At 57.1% G+C, this 21,126-nt stretch overlaps 1 protein-coding gene across 5 annotated transcripts in view; it reads left to right on the top strand.

Moving 5' to 3' along the window:
- Positions 1 to 3,044: 3,044 nt before the first annotated feature.
- Positions 3,045 to 21,126, top strand: part of TP73 (tumor protein p73) — a 23,229-nt gene continuing 5,147 nt past the window's right edge. For 4 of the 5 annotated variants that reach the window (XM_053997267.1, XM_053997266.1, XM_053997264.1 and 1 more), the window contains exons 1-7: positions 3,045 to 3,081; positions 7,715 to 7,960; positions 19,174 to 19,360; positions 19,482 to 19,597; positions 20,140 to 20,249; positions 20,594 to 20,736; positions 21,033 to 21,121. In XM_053997267.1, coding sequence (XP_053853242.1) covers positions 3,055 to 3,081; positions 7,715 to 7,960; positions 19,174 to 19,360; positions 19,482 to 19,597; positions 20,140 to 20,249; positions 20,594 to 20,736; positions 21,033 to 21,121 — 918 coding nt within the window. In that variant the 5' untranslated portion in view covers positions 3,045 to 3,054. Of the gene's footprint in view, positions 3,082 to 4,712; positions 4,752 to 7,714; positions 7,961 to 19,173; positions 19,361 to 19,481; positions 19,598 to 20,139; positions 20,250 to 20,593; positions 20,737 to 21,032; positions 21,122 to 21,126 lie in introns of those variants that run through there. The other variant, XM_053997265.1, reaches the window with a different exon arrangement.

Genomic DNA, 21,126 nt, shown 5'->3' with positions numbered 1-21,126 from the left:
TGCATCCAAGCCACCAGGAGTGCTTCCAGAGCAATGCAGAATTAGGCTCTAAGGCTCTTCCCAATTTACCTTTGGTTTTGATGTTGCACAAAGCTCCCACTGCTTCCCACAGAGTGACTTTTCCTTCTGCAGGACCTCACCATCACGGTGCCTTCCCAGCTTCCCAAATGTGAATGCCTCCAGCATTCCCTGAAACAGGGCTCTACGTGGCACCTCCTTTCAGAGGGAATTAGATCAGCACCAGAGTGATTTTGGGGAACAATTTTTTGTAGGTAAATTGGTTGGTAAATTCTTTACCAACCCAGGTGCTTGGTGCTGGGCTGTCACTCTTGCTGCAGAGGCGTTTTCCCAGGATGAGCAGGGATCAGAGCAGCAGGGATGTGCTTCCACAGCACCCACCACCCCAGCTTCCCCTTGTACCCCTCGGTTCAGAACTCAAACACGAGAAGACGCTGGCCTGGCTTTGCACACCCACGTTGTGCTTTGAAAGAGTGAAAGGGAACTTCCAAAACGCCCTTAAAATAGTCAGATTTCTTTCCTTTTGAAAACGAGAGCAGCCACGTGGTTAGAGCTGGTGTCACCCGTGATGACCGCACAGCCGGGGCGGTGCAGAGGTGCTTTCTCCTCGGGAGGAAAAGGCCTGGCTACTTCCTGAAGCTGCTCTGGGCCAGGGAAAGCAGCATGGAAGAAGGGTAAGGCCGCCAGCAGTCCCGTTCTGTCACCTGCATCTGTTCTAGGCTTTTCTTCCTCTCAGAGCTGCCCGTGGGTCCTTTCATTTCTCTGTGTGTCACACGTGGGATGAGGAGGGATGGGAGGACATCAGACTCTGCTGTTGGCTGTCCCTGACATGGGAGCCGTGGGGAACGAGCCCTCCTGTGCCCACCTGTGCCCACCTGTGCCCTCCTGTGCCCTCCTGTGCCCTCATGTGCCGTGAGAATTCCTCCAGGCAGGGTGGCTGCGGACGCTGTGTTTTGTGGAAAGCAGCTCACGGGATCTACTGACAGGGAAAGCTTCCCTGCTTTCATTTTAACTCCTCCCTGCAGCCAGCCGGTGCCCAGCTGAGTCAGAGGGGCCTGGGCCACCCGAGCATCCCTCGCTCAGAGAGCAGCTGCCCTCCCTCCCGCCCAAAAGGCAGGAAGTGTCGGGTTTTCACTATGACATGTCGCAGCTGAGACGGGATGCTCACACCAGCATGGGTAAAAAGGACAGCCAGATGTGCCTGGGGGTGTCAGCCAGGGAAGGGAAGAGCTCCTGCTGCTTGCAGGGAGAGGGTGAGGGAGGAGGATGATGGTTGCCCATAGGGGAAGGCAGCACGAGGCTCAAGATGGCTCCGTGAAACTTCCGGCTCCAGCTGCTGGGTCCGAGAGGCTCTGGGCACGCAGGGAGAGCTGGGCTGGGCTGCTTTCCTCCAAGAATCCTCCTGCAGGGACAAGGGGAACGGGCTGGACTGAGCATGGCTCTGGTTATGACTGTGCAGCAGCATCCAGGAGGATGAAAATCGGGTTCATTCCGCTGGGTCATCCCTGCCTGCTGCCCTGGCCTGCACTGCTGGGGCTGTGGGCACTGCCCCCACCGTGGGCCACGGGGGTGTCCAGTGTGGTCACTCATGGTGGGCTCTGGTCCTGTGTGTCCCCCACAATGGTTCTGGGGGGCTCTGGTCCTGTGTGTCCCTCACAAGGGACCCTGGAGTCCCTGACCTGTGTGTCCCTTGCCGTGGGCTCTGGGGCTCTCTGGTCCCTGCTGTGCTGCTGGGAGGGAGTTCGGATTGAGGGATTCCTTGGACAGCTGCTTTGCTGGAGATGGCACAGCACGGCACAGGACAGCATGGCACAGCACAGCACAGCTCAGCACAGCTCAGCACAGCACAGCACAGCACAGCATGGCACAGCTCGGCACAGCTCAGCACAGCACAGCACAGCACAGCACAGCACAGCACAGCTCAGCACAGCTCAGCACAGCTCAGCACGGCACAGCTCAGCTCAGCACAGCACAGCACAGCTCAGCTCAGCACAGCACAGCACAGCACAGCATGGCACGGCACAGCTCGGCACAGCTCAGCACAGATAGCACAGCTCAGCTCAGCTCAGCACAGCACAGCTCAGCACAGCTCAGCACAGCTCAGCACAGCTCAGCACAGCACGGCACAGCTCAGCACAGCACAGCATGGCACAGCTCAGCACAGCACAGCTCAGCTCAGCACAGCATGCTGGCAGTGCTAACCCTGCTGTTTCCCTTTGCCCCCAGAGTGATTTATCCTCTGTCGGACTCCCCCACTGTGAAGATGTCCCAGTCATCCCCAGCTGACGAAGGCCCCACGTTCGAGCACCTCTGGAGCACGCTGTGAGTGGGGTGTGATCGTTCCCCATGGGGGGTGTTCGGAGGCAGCAGTGGCTCTTTGACAGAGACAGATTTCCTTTTGCATCCTCTGCTTTCCACAGACGCCTTTGCCACCTGGCAGATTTTGCTCCCTGGTTTCAGACTCTGCTCAGGGCATTCCGTTTGCCATGTCTCTCTCATGGGTAGCTCCTTCCTGGCTGCAATGCTCCAGGGCAGCACGGAGGCAGTGTCAGGGCCAGAGCAGAGCTCCCCTCAAGCTGGGACCCTTAATTCCAAAATTAAACATCTTCCAGCCCCACCAAGATGTTTGCAAGTCTTCTGGCCTTTGAGCCTCGTGCTCTAATCCAGCAAGGGAGAAGGATTGTGCTTCATTTAATCTTCTTCCTCCCTTGGTCCTCTCACGTAAAGACATCCCAAGGTGACAGATATGCTGGAGTAGCTGGGTGGATGCAGGATTTCCCACATCTACTGCTCTGCCAGGTGGAAATAAAAGCAGAGGATGGAGGAAGAAGTTGGGAAAGGGACAAGGTTTGAGGGGACTGCGAGTTGCTGGGGGGCTGGTGGTGGCACAGGCTGTGTTGGAGAGCTGGGAGATGACTGTGCCCTCCCTTTCTGCTCAGGGAACCAGACAGCACCTACTTCGACCTCCCTCCAGCCAACCCCAGCAGCAGCAATGAGGTCTCCAGCCACACGGAGGTCACAATGGACGTGTTCCAGATGAGAGGCATGACTGACTCGGTGATGGTGAGTGTGCTCAGACAGCAGGGATGGGGACCTGAACCGGGCACACACTTGATTTCCCTACAGGGGTGGGCTGGGGGCTCTGGGGGAGGCACTGGGGTGTTTGCTGGTTCATAAACCAACCTTGCTGGCACTGGTGCAGGGTTAATCAATGGTGCAAGGGTCAGTAAACCTGGCTATTTATTGTTAGATAGCATCAGTGGAGGCAGCAGCAGGGTCCCGGAGCTCTGGGGGAGTAAAGGACAGCAGAGTGTCATTTGCTCCGGGACAAATGCTGTGCAGTAAAAGCCATTTGTGAGCTGCTGCGGAGGCAGAGCTGCTGGAGGGGCACGCTGAGCTCGCAGCTCTGCTCCCACCACAGCCCCAGGTCCGTGCTGCTGCCCTTCCTGCCAGAAGCCTTTGCTTCTGTCTGAGACAAAGTCTTGGAAAAGCATCGCGGGCGTGCGAGACATCCCGGCCGCTCGTGTGTGTTCGGCGGAGCCCGGGAGCATCCCTGAGGCTGCCCCGGCTGTTGGCTGCATCTCCCTGCGAGGAGATGCTGTTTCCCTCCAGAAAGTCGCTGTTTCCCTCCGAAAAGTCGCTGTTTCCCTCCGAAAAGTCGCTGTTTCCCTCCAGAAAGTCGCTGTTTCCCTCGCCGACAGCTTGCCTCCCCTCCCCCAGCCCCTTTTCCCTCGCTTTCCGCTCGCTTTCCCTCCTTTCCCCGGCCTTTCACAGCGGGCAGGAGCCGGGCAGAGTGCTGCTAATTGTGGCTGTGCCCCTCGCTGAGTGAGCCCTCGCTCCCGCTGTAACCAAAGCCGAGCCCGGCGGGGCCGGAGCAGCCTGGGGTGCAGGACAAGAGTGCTCTGCTAAGGGGATGCCAGCGGCCCGAGAGGAAGGCAAGAGAGGGGAGAGGCTGTGGAGGGACCACTCAGTCCATGCGGATTCCCGCTGTTCTTGGCACACATTGGTGCCAGAGTGCTGCTGATGCTCGGTGGCACTGAGCGCGTCACCCCAATGCTCTGTCAGGCATCTATCCCTGACTATTCCTGTCTATCCCTCTAGATATCCATCCATCCATCCATCCATCCATCCATCCATCCATCCATCCATCCTCACCCATGTGTGTCTATCCATCCAGATAAAGTCAATTCCTTATCTCCCAGACACGGAGCTCTCGCAGAGTCACTGCCCGGCCTGGTCAGTGCGAGGCTGGGCACCTCAGTGTGCTGGTGACAGGTGCCAGCCCAGCAGATCTCCAGCCCCGTGTGGCTGGAAGAAGCTTTTGGGAGCAGGATCTGGGCAGGTTTGGTGGTGGAGCTGGACCCCTGCTCTCCCTGCAGTGGCAATGGTTGGTATCGCCCAGTCCATCACTGGGCAAGCTGGGGCCTGCCCTGTGCTTTAATGAATAGTCATGAGGGACAGAAGGGGTGGGCCCCGTTTTGTTGTTGGATGCAGCGAGTTGACAGAACTAAGGGAGATGAAAAAAGCAAGAAAGCCAACAGACGGCGGCACACGGGTGGCCAGCGCAGCATCCCTGGCGCTGCCCGCCCGGCCCCGCTCCCGCGCTCCTTCCTCCCGCCCCGGCCGCCGCCCCGACCCCATGACTCCCGGGGCAGGAGGCTTCCCCGCGCTCCGTGAACCCCGAGACAACTAAAATGCTCTACATCAGCGACCCGATGCAGCATTACACCACGGTAGGTGCTGCTTGCTACGGACGGGCTTTGCTTTGATGCTCTTCTTAGAATTATCCTCCACTTCTGGGGCACCTGCTCTGGCTCTGCCTGCCCAGCCTGGCTGCTGCTGCCCAGGATGCTCCAGGGGTTGTCCCAGTGCATGCCCGTCCCTGTCCTGCAGCTGCTGGAGGATCTGGAGCTGGTCCAGCCCTGCTTGTGTTGGTGCAGGATGCTGCAGCCTCAGCAGTCACTGCTCCTCTTGCTGCTTGCAGAGCCCAAGGTGTGATTTAAAGCTCAGGTGCTGGGCGTGCAGGGTCCCTTAGCTGTGTGTGCACAGGTGGGAAGGGTGTCAGCCAGAGCATCCATCCATGGAACACCTGGAGGTGCTGGACACCACCAGCACCACTTTGTCATCCCAGCTGAGCCCACACCACATACCTGCCTCCCCAGGCAGGCTTCCTCTCCCTGGTGGGAATCTCTAGGAGGGCCGGGTAGGTGAAGCTGTACCTGTGCTGCAGGTAATACAGTTCCAGCCCTGTCCTCAAGCGCTGAGGTTGTTTCCTTAGGGAAAAGGGGTTTGTGTCTGTCCCTGGCATTCTGAACCATCCAGCACAGGCGCAGAAGGAGCTGGAGATAGAAGGAAATCCCTTAATTCCTCGTTTTACCTTAAGTGTGTCGGTACCAAGCCCGTGTGTCCCATTGTTGGGGCTGTTCCATGGGAGGTCGTTGCTGCAGTTGTGTGAATAATTATCCCTGTGTGTGTATGTACATATTTACACACACACACACACACAAACACTCCTGCCTTCGATTCGTCTTTTAGGGGAATGTTTTCACAATTTCATCAGTTTTGAACAGCAAGTCTGTGGTTTTGCCCGCACACCTGACTCTGGGTCTCTCTGCCAGCAGATCCCAAAGTCTGGGCACTCAGGGTGCTGCCTCTTGCTTTGTGCTCAGGCAGCCCCGCTCAGAGCAGCCAGCCAGGCTGGCAGAGGTGATACCCTGGGTCTCATATCTCACCATTCTTCCTGAGGGAAGGTTTTCTCCCACATGGAGCTCGGGATGCTCCGTTCTGCGGTGGGTCCCCATTCACTTGCCCATTCCCAGCCACAGGCTTCAGCCATGAACGGTCCTGTCTCAGCATGGGAGCAAAACAGCTCAGCCCTGATCCTCCTGGATCAGCTGGGCTGTGAGCAGCCCCATCCAGCAGCAATCCCTTTTCCCTTGCTGCTGTTCTCCTGGTTGATCCCTCAGCTTTGCCTGTGCCACCTCCCTGGCTCTGCCCTGCCCGCAGTCCCTGCAGCAGCTGCATTTCCCAGTTGGATGGCAAGAGCTTTCCTAACGTGCCTGTTTTGCCAGAGTTTCTCATAAGTTTTTCACCAGGTAAAGCCTGGATTAAGGAAAGCTTGGCTTGTCTTTGGCTGGGCTATTTATAGAGCGGTGAGGAGGAATAGAGGGATTTGGGCACATATTTTAGGGGAGAAAATGGCTGGATGCATAAAAGCAAGCCAGATCTTGTTCAGCATTCCTCCAGTTAGTCACAGGCTCCAACGACCTTGTGAGAGATGCAGGCAACAGGAGAACTTCCCTGGAGAAGGATGATTGCCTTTAAACCATTCCACATCGAAGAGGGTTGGGTGAGGTTGGGATCCCAAGTTAAAACACGTTTCCTGATTCCTGAGCCGTGAGCCTTGCAGCCCTTTGGAGAAGGCTGAGCCTGCTGGCTGTGCCCACGGCTGCTTCCACAGCTCTTGGCTTCCCAGAGCTGCCCCAGTGGGTGCTGGGGACAGGGACAGTCCCTGCCAGGCATGAGGGCAGTCCGGGGGGCTGTCCAATGCTGGGAGCCAGGATGACACACAGCAATGCACCCAACACTGAGCATGGTCACCAGCACTGCCTCTGGGGCTGCAGGGTGAGAGCAACCCCTGAGCAATTCGGGAACTGCAGATTTCTGGGCAAAAAACCCATCCCACTTGCTCTGAGAAACAGTTGTATTTGAATCTGATTTTCTAATGAAATACTAAGATCACTTTAGCTACACAGCTCTTGGGAATGCTGCTGTGCTTGGGCTGTGCCTGTGGGCAAAGGAGCTGCCAGCTTTTACTGGAAGAATCTGACAGTAATTGGTCAGAGGAGGAATAAGGAAAAAATTGTAAAAAGTCATTATTTGCTCCAACGGGACTGGAATAAGAGCCAGGACTTGCCTAAGTGGGTCCATTTGCCCTGTGACTTTGCTGCAGCGCTCTGCATCGCAGCCGTGTGCTTTGTAGGTTTGAGGTTTCCCCCAAATTAGAGCTGCATCAGACACTGGGAGCAGATATCCCGCTGGGAAACCAGCTACAAACCACTGCTCGGGGCTGGCTGGCTCAGGGAAGCCCGGGAGTGGTGTGGGGTGTGTGTCCCTGACCAGGGAACACAGGAGGGACAGGCTGGAAAAGAGGCTGGAAAACGGGACGGCCGCTCGGAATCGCCGTCGCGATGTCGCGATGTCATCGCCAGGGACTGCTGCTCACCTTGGCAGGGCGGCTTCACCGTGCTGTGGCACTCTGGCTGCTGGAAGGGACAGCGGGGAGCAGAGCCCTGCGTGCACGACAGGGCTGTCACTGCCCACCTACAGCGGAGCATTTCCCACACCTGAGCAAACCCCACAACATCCCTGCCCTCTCCCCGCTGTCAGAAGCGTGGCTTTCCCGAGGCAGGTGCTCTAGAAATCCGGGACTGTGGCACCTCGCTGCCTCCAGCGAGGATGGAGCAGCTCGAGGGGGGTGATTTAAGCGCACGGATTTCATCCCTCACACAAGTGGTGACCTGTCAGAAAACCCGAGCCACCCAGACCAGCTCTTTTGACTCCCCTCCCGCACGCTGGCCCTTTAAGGAGGCTGTAACAGGACACCCCAGCTCTGGAGAAAGGTGGCTGAGGTTTCCCTGTCTCTAAACTGGCTGGTGTTTTCTTTTTTCCCTCCTCCCCTTTTCCCTTCCTCCAGTCCCAGTTCAATTTGCTGAACAACAGCATGGATCAGAGCATCGGCAGCAGAGCAGCCTCCACCAGCCCCTACAGCTCCGAGCACACCTCCAATGTCCCAACGCATTCGCCCTACTCGCAGCCCAGCTCTACCTTCGACGCCATGTCCCCGGCCCCCGTCATCCCCTCCAACACCGACTACCCTGGTCCCCACCACTTCGAGGTGACCTTCCAGCAATCCAGCACCGCCAAGTCAGCCACCTGGACAGTAAGTTGCATTCTTCTACCTTGGCTGGGGAGATGCTCAGCACGGCCGAGCGCGTCCTCACCGCCAGCACCCAAGGCGGCGGCGGTGGGGAGGCTGGCACGGGGCGGCTGCGGGATGCAGCCACCACTGATGGCGACTTCACCGGCACAGGTGGTGGCCCTGGGAAGGAAAGCGTGCTGGAAACATCCGTGCAGGCTTTCCAGGGGGTTTCTCCCAAAGGGGTGTGAAGCACAGCGGCTGGATGTCACTTCTCTCGTGGCGATTCCCTAAATTGTGGGTAAATGTCCTCCGAAAAGAAATGTCCTGGGGAAGTACCTGCCTTGTTCTCACGGTGCTTCCCGGTATATTTACCAGCGGGTGCTGTCAGAGGTGAGGCCGTGGGCGAGAGGGACCTTTGCTCGTGTCTGCCGGCACCGTTCCCAGCTGTGCTGTGAATGCCATTTACAGCTGTGCTGTAAATGTCATTTACAGTCCTTCTCCCTCCCGTATTACAGGGGTAACTTAATCCCTACAAGTCACAGCAAATAACAGAGCAGGATTTTAAGTGCAGTAGGTTTTGATGCACAGAGGGATGGCTGCACAGCCCCTGCTGTCCCCTCGGGAGCCGGGATGCAGGTTTGGTCCACGGCTGCTCCCACCGCCCTCCTGCTGCCCGGCACGGGAGAGCTCTGCGAGCAGGGACCCAGGGGCCGGGCAGAGCACACGGGAGCTGCTTTTCTTTTTGTGGCAAAAGGTCCTAAATTCGCAGCCCGGCTGCTGGCTCAGCGCGGCGTTTTTAAGGAGAAGCAGCACTTGTGGCCAGTGGCACAAGTGTCAATCCCGCAGCGGGTACCTCTGGAGTACCCGGGAGAGCAGCTCTCCACGCTTGAGCCGGGCGGGTTTTCTCCTCCGGGAAGCACTGGCAGAGCAGGAAGGTTGGGATGGGACGACTGACACCCCGCAGGAGCAGCAGAGTTTGACATTGTCATGGAACGGGCAGAGCAGCCCAGCGATATTTAAGCCCCGGGTGTGATAATGACCTTTGTTTGCGGAAGGTGACGTGTTTAATTGCCAAGACAGTCCCTGCTGCGGGAGACAGAAAGCATCCTCGGATGCTGTCGTGCAGGGACACCCCGGGATGCTCCCGGTTATCCTGGGGAGGATGCGGGACGGGACGGGCTCCGGCAGCGGCCGCAGCGCTGGGGCTGTGTCCTGCCGAAGCCAATGGGTGCGTGGAGTGGGAAAGCAGCAGCGAGCCGGCAGCGATCGGGCGTTTGAAAGCAGCCGAATTCCCGGCTGGTGCAGTCCAGCAGCTTCCCCGCGGGCGGTGGCTGCTGCTTCACACGGACCGGGGACTTGGGACAGCGCCGTGGTTAAGCGCCCTGCCCTCGCAGGGGTGTTGAGTCTCCACTCTTTCCACTGTCTTTCCTTGTGGCATTTCATTAGGAAGCGAGTGAACCGGAGGTCCTCGGGCAGGATGTGATTCCAGCCCACTCCTATCCCAGCTGGGGGATGACTCCTGTCAGCCGCAGGTAAAGCTGCACAGGGACCGGGCATTCCCGTGCCCTAAAGCGTCCGAATGGAAACCGAAACAAGGCACTGCAGCGCGTCTTGTCCCGGCACGTAGGATGGGGGCCAGAACGTGTCACGATGCTCGCTTGCCACTGTCCCCAGCTAGGAGTGCTGTGGGATGGCTTTGGGGTGGAGCAGACACAGCACAGCAGGGCTCTCCTCCTGAAAGCCATCCCATTCCCCGGGATCTTTCCACAGTTCCTAAAGGGAGCTCAGGCTGTCTCGCATCACCCTGTGCTGACTGTTCTCCTGTAGCTGTGCTCCACTGGGAGCTCGGCTCTCCAGGACAGGATGTGGCTATTTTTCCCAAGCCTTTGTGGGAGTTCAGGGCAGGCAGTGCTACACGATGCCCTCCCAGCCTTGGGGGAGCAGCTGGACCCGGGAGCTGCCTGGAGAACGGGCTCATTCCAGGGGTGGCTGGGAGCATCTGTGGAGGATGCACCCACCAGCCACGGCTGCAAGGAGAGGTCGTGGGAAGGGTCCAGAGTGAGGATTTGAATGCCTGAAGTGGCTTTAACACTTGGGAAGACAGTCAGAGGTGTGCGGCCCTCTGAGCCACAATGCTGCAGTGGCTGCATCCCCCAGAGCAGGTTGGCTGCAGGGCCAATGCCCACCTGCACTGGAGCTGAGCCCTGTGGAGAGCAGCAGTGGGTTGGCAGCATCTGGCACCCTGGAGAGCACAGGGGATGTTTCAGTTGAAGCGGTGATTCCTGCAGGATTGCCAAGGCGGGTGCAGCATGTCCAGCTTGCCAAGGTGCCACATGAGGAATGGTCCTGCTGTGGTGACAGCTGGTGTCACTCCCTGTCCTCCTGGTGTCCTCCTGGCTGGGGCTGTCACAGGCATGGTCAGTGCTGGAAGATGAGGCTGCTGCCTTCCTCCAACTCACCGTGAGCTCTGCAGTGCCACTGCCACACCTGAGAGTTCGTCCTGGTTTAACGGGGAAAGGAGCTCAACAAAACAAATGTGTTCTCTGTTGTCAGTGAACTCACAAATAACTGTGTGAGCCTCCACAGGAGCTGGGAACACACACCTAAGGTAAGGAAAAGCCATTGGGAAATGCAGACACTTGGGAAGGGAAGGTAAATGTCTGGTCAGTAGGGATGGGGACAGAAAGGGACATCTGACAGAGCAGTGATGGCCACACCAAGCACAGCAGCACCAACTATCCTGGTGCTCTGCATGACACACGTGCTTTGGGGCAGTACTTGGGAAGAACCAACCCAGCCTGTTCCTCCTGGGGAAGCCTCGTGGCTTTTGGATACGCTGAGCTTTGCTGCACGCAATAATTCCTGCCAGGATGGTTGATCCATTTCCACCAAGCACTGACCACAAGCTCAGCAGAGCCAACATGCTGGGCAGCATTTTGGAGCAGTGAGGGGTCTGCTGCACTGAAAGGAGTCTCAGCTGAAGGTCTCCTGCAATCTGGGGTTGCATCATGGACAATCTGGCCACAGAGGAAAGGACAGCTGGTGAGCAGGCAATGCCAAAACAAATGGTTGTTGTGAGTCATCTTGTCAAAAGATTTGGCATCATTTCTTGATATAGTCACGAGCTTTGGTTGATGAAAGTGTGTAGCTCAATGGCCTCCTGGTTTTGAGGGGTTTTGACTTGAATCCCTCTGGGAGATGTGGCGTTACCCATTCTCCCTCACTGGGGAGAGGAGGCTCCTAAGGACCAGGTGAGCTGGCCCCTCTAGAGTGCTGGACAAGCTGCTCTGCAGGGCTGAGCAAATCAGTGTCACCTGGGCAGGGGTGTCCCCAAGCCCTGTCCACACACGGTGCTCCTGCCCACACTTCAAACCCTCTATTGACAAAACAGACATGGCCTGGGAGGGAGATGTGAAGAAAATGAATAGTTTGGAATGGATGCCTTGTAGAGCAATACCACAGAAACGTTCTGCATGGAAGTTCCCCCCAAGAAGAGCGAGGGGGCTCGATCGTGGTGTGCCCAGGAGGTGGTTCCTGATAGCAGCCAGCTCTTTAATCTAATAGCAAAAGACATAATGAGATCCAGCACTTGGAAGCTGAAGCCAGGCAAATTCAGACTAGAAACAAGGAGGTATATTTTTTTTTAGCAGTGAGGATAATTAACCATAGGAACAATTTACCAAGGAATGCAGTGGATTCTCCCAACTCCTGAAGAATTCAAATGAGGAGTCTGCATATCTCTCCAGAGATAAGATGTGCTTTAACAGACACCCTTGACTCAATGCAGGAGGAGGAGGAAGGGGTCTGAGGGTAGCAGTGTGGGCAATGGGATCAGAACGTCATCAGCTGCTCTCTCTTGCTTCAAAATGCTGATTTTCTGATTTTAGAAAAGAGGTGAATGGAGAAGGGTGAAGCCTTGGGACCGACATTACCCATCTCTGTCCTCGCAGAGGGACTCTGGGCAGCGGTGGGTGACACTGGTGTCCCGACCCCCGGGCTGAGCTCTGACCAGCTCTGGACAGCAGCAGCCGCACCAGCCCGCACTGTGGGAAGCCCTCCGGGCTGCTGCCACCTCCCTTTTCATTTTTAATGGCCTTCTTATCGCAGAGAGCAACGGCCAGATGCCGAAAATAAGGTTTTCCCTGCGGGTTGGAAGCCCCCCTCTGGCAGGCTGCTCCGGCTGAGCACCGGGAGCTGCGGCACGGCAAGACGGGGCACGCCGGCATCCTGCCCGGCCGCCGGCGGCGCCGCGGCTCCGCTGCCCGGAGCTGCCCGGACACGCTGCCGCCGCAGCCCATCGCGGCGGTTTTCTCGCCGCAGCCCCTCGCCACGCCAGCCAGCTGGTAACTGACGGATAATTAGGATTTTTCTCAAGTCGGGTTGGCGGCGGAGCGGGGCTCCCTCCGCGCCGGACGCTGTCGCATGTGCCAGAGCTGCAGAGGCGTTAATGGGGTCTTTGGCCTCCCGCGGCCAAAGACACTGCAGAGGGACGTGGGGGCTCGAGCCCACGGTGTGGGGCAGCTGCCTGGGCTCACACGGAGCCCCTGGAGCCGGGGGGGAGATGGACAAACCCCCGAGCAGGCAGGCAGGGGGGTCTCTGACACAGGCATGGAGCGTCTGAACCACACCCAGGCTCTTGTTGCTGTTTCGGACAGCAAAGAGCCTGCGGGGGAAAGGCTGGACAGGCGGAGAGCTGCTCCTGCTCCCATGGATGGCTGTCCAGCAGTCACCCACAGCAAACCAGTCTGCATCCCAGTGCTTGACCAGTGGGAGATGGCAGCGTGGAACTGGTTCCACTCACTTGATAGATCTTGCAGCAGGAGTGTGAGCACTGGGGAGCTGAAATGCTTTCTCTGGGCCTGACTGAATGAGGAGGATGGGAGTAACTGGTGTGCTGGGAGGCAGGTTCTCCCTTGCTGGTCGCTGTTTGTGGGTTTTTTGGGGTAGAGGCAGATATGAAGAGGAGGGAAAATTCTTCAGGAACATCTCTGTACCACAAACCCCCTCTGCAAACTCTCTCTGGCACCTTCCCATATCCCAGGGAGGTTGCTGTCCAACAGCCATGGCCTGGAGATGATTTGGGCAGAAACAGCTGAGGACACCCTGAGTAGCTGTGCAGATGAGCGTGGATATTTTGGTGTGCCAGAAGTAGGAAAGCAACCTCAGCAGCAGCCTGCTCCAGAGCCCATCGAAGCCAACCTCTGGAGGCTTTCCACCAGCTCTCTCAGGGTGTGGATGAGGCTCCAGGAGCTCCAGACACAATGGAATTAAGAAAAAAGGCAAAGGAATTCGGTGTGTGATGTTCCAACACGATCCTGCTATCAGTTCCACTATCTTGAACGTGTCTGGTATGCACAGGTCAAGGGAATGGCTTCCTGGCAATGCTGCTCCATCGGGAAGGCAAAGCTCCCAAGCAGGAGAGGTGGGAGAGGGTTGGGAGCCCTGATCTCTGGTGCATGGGAGGGGGAAAGGATGCTGGTGTGCCCTTGGCAAACCCACGTGCTGCCCGTGCCCCCTCCAGGCAGTGGCTGAGAGAGAGCAGAGGAGCAGCCCCTCCTGCATGGCACAGCCCTCCTGGGATGCTCCAGAGCCAGTGGTTTCCCCCCAAATCCTGCTCTTGCTGGGCTGGTTTTCACATTTCCTTCCCAGCAGCAATTCCCAAGGCCAACTCAGCCTCCTCTTCCCTTCCCTCTCCTCCCAGCCTGCTCCCTGCATCCTTGGCAGTGTGAAGTAACCTCCTTGCTGGATTTGTGGCTTCCTTTTTTGGGTGGGAGGGAGCTCCGGGCTGGCTTGGTCAGGGGATCTGAGTATCCACCACACAGAGGGAGTCAGACCTACCAGAAGAGATTAAACCCTCAGAGTGCCAGCGTTGGATCAGCAGTGAGTGAGAGAGATCCCAGCTGGAAGTTATTTTAAGGATGTGCTCACTGGGGAAGGCAGGGAGAGGAGTCCTTTGGGGATGAACCAAGGAATTTTAATTAGCAGTAATGGCATGCTAATTAGGTAGAAGAACACAGGCTGGAGCACAGGGAGCCTCCCTGTGCTGTTCTGCTGCAGGGCCCCGAGACCTCAGCGGTCCGTAGGGCTGGGGGACCTGTGGGGGACAGAGGTCCCCTGCAGCTGACGATGGCTGGGGTGATCAGGGGGCTCTGCCTTGAGACCCCCTGTCCTGGGCACAGCTGGTGGTGGCTTGGTGTCACCCCAAGGCATTACTGCCATGGTACTGGGACCACAGGCAGGTGGGTGTTGGGGCATCCCTTATGGCCATCACCCCAACCCATCACTGCTGTGGTGCAGGGACTGGAGGCACAGGGAGGTGAGTGTTGGGGATCCCTTATGGCCATCACCCCAACCCATCATTATTGTGGCACAGGGAATGGAGACATGGAGAGATGGGTTTTGGGACATCCTTTATGGCCATCACCCCTATCCATCACTGCTGTGGTGCAGGGACTGGAGGCACAGGGTACCAGGGTGCCTCCTACAGCCATCCCCAGGGCAATATCCCCCCTGTCCAGCCCACCTGTGTGCTGGACAGGTACCTCAGGCCCTGCTGGACACTCCCCTCTCCTCTCAGACACCAGAAGTACTCAAAACCTGGCTCGTAGTAAATGAGCAACAAAGTAGCTTGGGGAGGAATTTCCAGCTCAGTGAGGAGTTTACAGGCCGGTGATTAAAAAATAGTTATTAAAAAAAAATTAGACAGAGAAAAAAAAATTAGCTGTGCCGCCGGCACGTCTTCCAGGATCTGTCGTAACAGATTCGTCCGAGCCGGTTAACGGTATTTGCGGTTTGCAAGATGCTACATGTCTGGGGAAGATGACAGACACGTTATTATCACCTCTCGCCTGCGATCTGCCCCAACCTGTCCCAGGATGCAGCTCCGCAGCTGCTTGCCGGGGAGTGCAAGGAAATTAGCAGCCGGAGGCAGCACTTTTCTTCTCTCTCCCTTGCCAGGCCAGTGGCTTTATTGGGGATCCATTGACTGCAGTCCTGGACACGTCTTGAGTAAAGCTAATGAGAAGCCTGGAATGTAGGAGAAGAGGAGGAGGAGGTGGCTGGTAGGGAGGAGGGTGGGGAGGATTTGTGGAAAAAGCAATTGTTGAGCAAATCATTTCCTTCTAGAGGGAAAGGAGGCCTTGGCTGCGCCTTCCCCAACAGGCAAGTCTAGACGCTTAGGTGTCAACAGTTGAAGATAAATAAGATTTTATCAGCTCCAAATCTGTTGGGACACATCCTCCTAGCGGTTCTGCTGCCCAGGGACGGTCGGGCGAGATGGACTTAGCCAGGAAGTCTTTCCAGCAGAGGATTCAGGTTATTTTTTGTGTGAGGCTGTCAGCATCCATGGGGAAAACCACCTCTCCCTGCTCATTTCCTGCGTGGGGAGGTGGCCCTGGGGCTGAGCGGTGGTGGCCTCTGGAGCCATCTCCTGGTCCTCTCTCAGGGTGGGCAGTGATGGATGCTGAGGCTCTACATCAGTGCTGCATCCATGAGCCATTGAGGGCATTCACTCAGTGGAATCTTGTGGTGTCCTGAACATTTCCTTGGGGCAGCAGCACCAGGATAACCAGGATAACCATGGTGAAGCCTCACAGTGGCTAGTGGCACCATGGGGTGACTTGTTTATGTCCTGTTCCATCTGGCAATGGTGCAGCATGGTCTGATCTCACCCAAAAAGCAGCTGCATTTCAAACACATCCAAAGGGTCTTTGTGGTACCAAGCTCTTGGGGAAACAGATCTTAGAGCTGATAGCCTGCTAGGAGTTAAATAATTTGGCTTTTCCCTTTTTTTTTTTTTTTTTTTGCTTATTCCTAATACTCTGGACAGACAGCAGTAGCAGGGAAGGGACAGAGACAGAGCTGGCATCACAGTATCAGCCCAGAAGTTGAGGGAAACACTGGAAGCTGCAGGAAATCCCAAAGGAATAGAGGTTCTGCGTGTTTCCATAGGCTCCAGGGGAGACTGCCAGTGGTGCTGCTGCTCCTCGCTGATTCAAGCAACCCAGCATCCACAAGCCACAGAAACTATTTGTGTTCCTCAAACACACGGTAACACTCAATGACAGAGGGATTAACTGAGTCCTAATGTAACCGTGGAGACAGACACCAGTGGTCCCCAGGGTAGAGCAGGGTGTGGAGACACACACAGGAGATGCCCAGGGCAGAACATACCCTGGCTTCTTTCTAGGTGGGAAAGGAACCCTGGAGCTGAGGTCTGGACCTGCCATGAAGGGATTCAGGTGGCCCAAAATGTTATTCCTATGCCTGGCAGCAAGCTGGCCACAGCTCAAGCGACCTGAGCTTTGGCTGTGACCCAGCTGCCACATGTGGCCAGTCCTGAGAGATCAGTTTGTCTAAACACTGCAGAATGGGAAGGATGTGGGTGAACAGACTGAGGTTCCTCCCGTGCAGGTGGCAGGAACACAGCCATGGCACACAGAGAGCCAAGCAGCAGTGCCCGTTTGAGATTAAATCTCAGCATTTTGATATCTGGGTTCTGCTCTGCCACTGCCTCATGTCACACTTGAGGAGCACATGGTGCCTGTGGTCCTTGCAGGGTGCTGTGCAGGGTATGGCTGTGCTGGGAGGTACCAGGACCTCAGGTGATGCAGCACAGCCCAGCAGAGATGTGCATGGGGCCAATAATTATCAACTAGAGATAATGGGGGAGAGATGTGTCTGCCCAGGGACACTCTACACAGTGCAGGTTTTGCTCTCCCCTGCAGAGAGTGTGCATTGCCAAGCTGGGGATGCAGCTCAGCTGGGGATGCAGAACCTCCTGGGATCCCAAAACCACAGTGCTGGTTGTCCTGGTGGCCATGAGCAGCCTGGATCTGTGGGGCCAGGAGCGCTCAGCCCTGGCTGCGGCTGGAGATGTGGCACAGGACAGCTCCACAGGGAGAGGAATCAGGAGCACGGCCGCCCAGGGCACAGCCTGGACTTTTCTTGCCCAGAATTATCAGCAGGGAGTTCCTTAAAAGAATAGTTTGTTATTGTGGAGGGACCTTTGAAGGCGATCCTGGAGCTGTTGGGACACGATAAGGTTATCAGCAGAGGCAAGTCTGCACGGAGCGGCCGCCTTCCCCCTGCGGGGCATCACTCTGCTATTTAACAGAGATTTATCCATGTCATAACATGGTATAATGAGAGAATTTGTTACCAAAGAACTTGCCATAATGCACCTCTGCTCTTCCAGAGCAGTTATAGTTCCCAGGCATGTTGAGGGCTGCCCGGGAATGTCTACATGAAAAGATCCTTTGACAGGAGTTGTCAGGATTTTAACACCTGGCAAGGAAAAGCCCCCTCCAAATAACCCTTGTTTTGCCATGGTGGCTCTTCTAAACGAGGGTGTTAAACCCCATCGTGGTGGGTGAGTGGGTCCCGTGGGCTGTAGCCACGTGGGAGTTTCCAGCCAGGCAGAGCAGAGTCACCACATTGTGAGTGGAGCCCACGCTTCCAGCTCAGGCCTGGTCCCTGAGAATCCCTGCTGGGGATGCAGGGTCACACCCTGGAAGCTAACCTGGCCATGGAGTCAAGGTGTAGTCAGCATCATCTGGTATGAGTGCAAAATTTGGGATTTCAGTAGGGGTTTCCAAGCATCCTCTCTTGTTGGGAGAGTCCAAGTGCCTACAAAAATAAGGATTAATTCTTGTTGTGGGGTTCAAGTGCTTGTTACGCCTCTCAGTCACCACCCTCCAGTGACCACAGCATCTTCCTGCTCCCCCCAGCACTGAGCAGGCTCTGATCTTGGGACACCCAGGACACCCCATGGAGCCTCCAGGAACTGGTACCTGCAGCTGGCCACCACCAGTGCAGTGCTGAAGGAGCTGCAGGAGCTGCTGCTGTTTGCCTTGGTGGATCCTCTGCCCTTTATGACTTCCCAGAACTTCCACAGAGACCACCTAAATGAGATAAACCTGGCAATGGTTCCTGTTGTTTGCCCTGTCCCAGTCCTGGTGGTGGGAGCCATGGGTGGATCTACTCCTGCAGCCAAGGCAGCTGGACTGGGAGACACAAATCCTTTCTGCTTGATCACAGCTGCACTGGGACATGCTCATAGCCAGGAAAAGTGGGGACTGAGCCATCACTGTCAGCCCCTGAACACCCTCCAACCCTGTGCTAAGCCTGTTTTGGGCAGCCCCAGCTCAGGAACTGCCTGACATGGGAGAGCAGAGCCTCCCCTCGGCACACCTGTATTTGGATGGCTCAGGACAAGCTTTAACATCCCCACAAACGCTCTGCACGGTGGTATTTTTTTGGCACCGGGCGCTGTGTTGTGGGGATGAGATAAAATACCTGGAGCAGGAACATGCCCTGCCATGCAGGGAAGGGCTGCTCCGAGCACAGGGGTGGGCTGGCGTATAGCAAACACATTCCTTGCGAGATGGAAAACAGCATGGCACGGCTGAGGTGGAAGGGAATTGCACATCCCCACACCTGGGCAGTTCCTGGAAGGTGAAGGACAGGCTCTCCTTCCCCAGCCCTGCTCTGGAGAGGCACATGCTGCAGGCCCTGGAGCTTCTCCCGTCCAAGGGCCTTGTGAGACAAGTCTGCCACTGAGCAAAACTCACTGTGCCCTCACGGGGAGGAATTTGGTGGCCACACACCATTTTCTACTCAGGAGTGACTGCTGGCACTGCCTCAGCTGCCACAGAGCATCTTCCTCCCACAGCCAGCCCAGGCAGTGGTCCCCATCATGTCCTTACCCTGTCCCCTCCATGAACCACTGGTGCTGCAAAGGATTGAGTCAGGATCAGGACAAACCCATCTGTGTCAGAACTAAACTCCCAGGTCCTGCCTAATCAGCTGTGACACTGCTACTGGCACCAAGCATGATTTCCTCAGGCTGTGGTGTGTCAGTGCCCTGAGTGCTCCGAGTGTGAGAACAGACTCAGGAATGTTTCCAAAACGGGCTGAGTGATGCACAAATGAGGGTTTTGCTGATTTTCATTGAGATTCCCTCTGTCTCAGTGCAGTGGTGCCCTGCTCTGCCAGAGCCCTTGCCCATCTGGGAAACCCTTGCCTGTCCCAAGAGGTGGCTGTATCTGGTTTACGTGGAGAGCAGATACCACATAGCGTGGGTGAAATGGTCAGATTTCAACATTTTCAGGACAAAGGGAAGAGAAGGAAGCCCTGCCTTTACACCAGAGCAGCAGAGGAAGCTGAGGTTGTACAGGGGATCAGCCTCCACCCCACCAGATATGCTCACCTGAGGGATGTCTCCTGTTTTCCAGTACTCCCCGCTGCTGAAGAAGCTCTACTGTCAGATCGCCAAGACATGCCCCATCCAGATCAAGGTGTCCACCTCGCCGCCCCCAGGCACCATCATCCGGGCCATGCCCGTCTACAAGAAGGCAGAGCACGTCACCGAGGTGGTGAAACGCTGCCCCAACCACGAGCTCGGCCGCGACTTCAATGACGGTGAGGGCTCCAAGCTGTCCCCACGGCCTGGGGGGCCACGTGTCCCTGGTGTCACAGCCCTCGTGTGCACAGGATGAGCACCCTGGGCAGCCATGGCTCTAACTGCAGGTTTGCCTTGCAGGCCAGTCAGCCCCTGCCAGCCACCTCATCCGGGTGGAAGGCAACAACCTGTCCCAGTACGTGGATGACCCGGTGACGGGGCGGCAGAGCGTGATGGTGCCCTACGAGCCCCCGCAGGTACCCGGCTGCTCGTGGCGGGGAGAAGGACCAGCCCCTCCCTGGTTTGGGCTGCTTGGCCCAATGTCCTCCTTGCCCTGGCACATCTAACACCACTCTGTGCTCGTCCCCGGCACTGGTGGCAGCTACACTCCAGAACCTGCAGCTCCCAGCCCTGTGAAGCATCCCAGAGCAGCCTGGTCTTGGGAAGTGGGGTGTAACAGGATACTCCCTCCACTCCTTCCCTGGGTGCCCCCACAGTTCTTGTACAGTCCCCTCTTTCCAGCTGGGACCATCCCCACACTATCCCAAATGTTCCCCTGCTCATCCTGCCAAAGCACCAGCTCTGTGCCAGAGGGTCCAGCCCTGATTCTTCACTCCCGGGGATCCCAGCCTGCCTCCCCTCCTCTTCTTCACTCCCGGGGATCCCAGCCTGCCTCCCCTCCTCTTCTCCACTCCCGGGGATCCCAGCCTGCCTCCCCTCCTCTTCTTCACTCCCGGGGATCCCAGCCTGCCTCCCCCCATCACTCCCCACTCAGCACCTGCTCTCCCCTCCCGGGCAGGTGGGGACCGAGTTCACCACCATCCTGTACAACTTCATGTGCAACAGCAGCTGCGTGGGAGGGATGAACAGGAGGCCCATCCTCATCATCATCACCCTGGAGACGAGAGAGTGAGTGGCTGCGGGAGCAGGGATGGGCATCCCTCCCGCTGCGGGAGGGCTGGGGAAGGAACCCTCCCCTGCAGGGAGCATCCCCAGGGAACGGGATGGGGCAGCCCCAGCTCGTTGCACAGCAATGCTCCCCTCTGCCAGCTTGGAGAAGGGCTGATGGAGGGACCGGGGACCCAACTCAGCAGCTGGAGCCTTCCTCTGCCCCAGGAGCACTTCTCCCCCAGCAGCCAGCTGCTCAGGGGCTCCGCTGCTCGCTGAGGGTCGCTGATTTGGTTTCTGCCCGGACTGAGTCCCAGTGCCCTTCCCAGGGGAAAGCAGGGCCACTGATTGCGCTGTTCTCCCAGCGGCCAGGTCCTGGGGAGGAGATCCTTCGAGGGGCGGATCTGTGCCTGTCCCGGCAGGGACCGCAAAGCCGACGAGGATCATTTCCGAGAGCAGCAAGCCCTGAACGAGAGCACGGCCAAGAACGGCAACGCCAACAAGCGCAGTGAGTCCCCTGACAGGGGTGGGGAGCTCCCTGCCCTCCAGAAGTTTGGGCTCAAATCCACACTCAGGGATAATACTTTGGCCTTTCTCCACTAAATCTCATAAATCGGACCCCGCCCATCTCCTCGCAGAGCCCAAAGATGCCTGTGCATGGCTCTCATAGCCGGATATATTTATTCATTATTGACAATAACAAAGGGACACTGCCATGCCAGGCCCCAGGGGAATGGTTTTAGCATCCTGCACAGCTTGAGGTGCTCCCTGCCATGTCCTGTTCTCTTCCCCTCTCCTCTCCAGCCTTCAAGCAGAGCCCCCAGGGCATCCCAGCGCTGGGCACTGGCATTAAGAAACGGAGGCACGGGGAGGAGGAGATGTACTACGTGCCTGTAAG

This window comes from Vidua macroura, chromosome 23 (genome assembly GCF_024509145.1).
Source record: "Vidua macroura isolate BioBank_ID:100142 chromosome 23, ASM2450914v1, whole genome shotgun sequence".
Taxonomy (NCBI): domain Eukaryota; kingdom Metazoa; phylum Chordata; class Aves; order Passeriformes; family Viduidae; genus Vidua; species Vidua macroura.
Note: the sequence above shows the minus strand (reverse complement) of the source record. Positions and strands in the feature narration are given on the sequence as shown.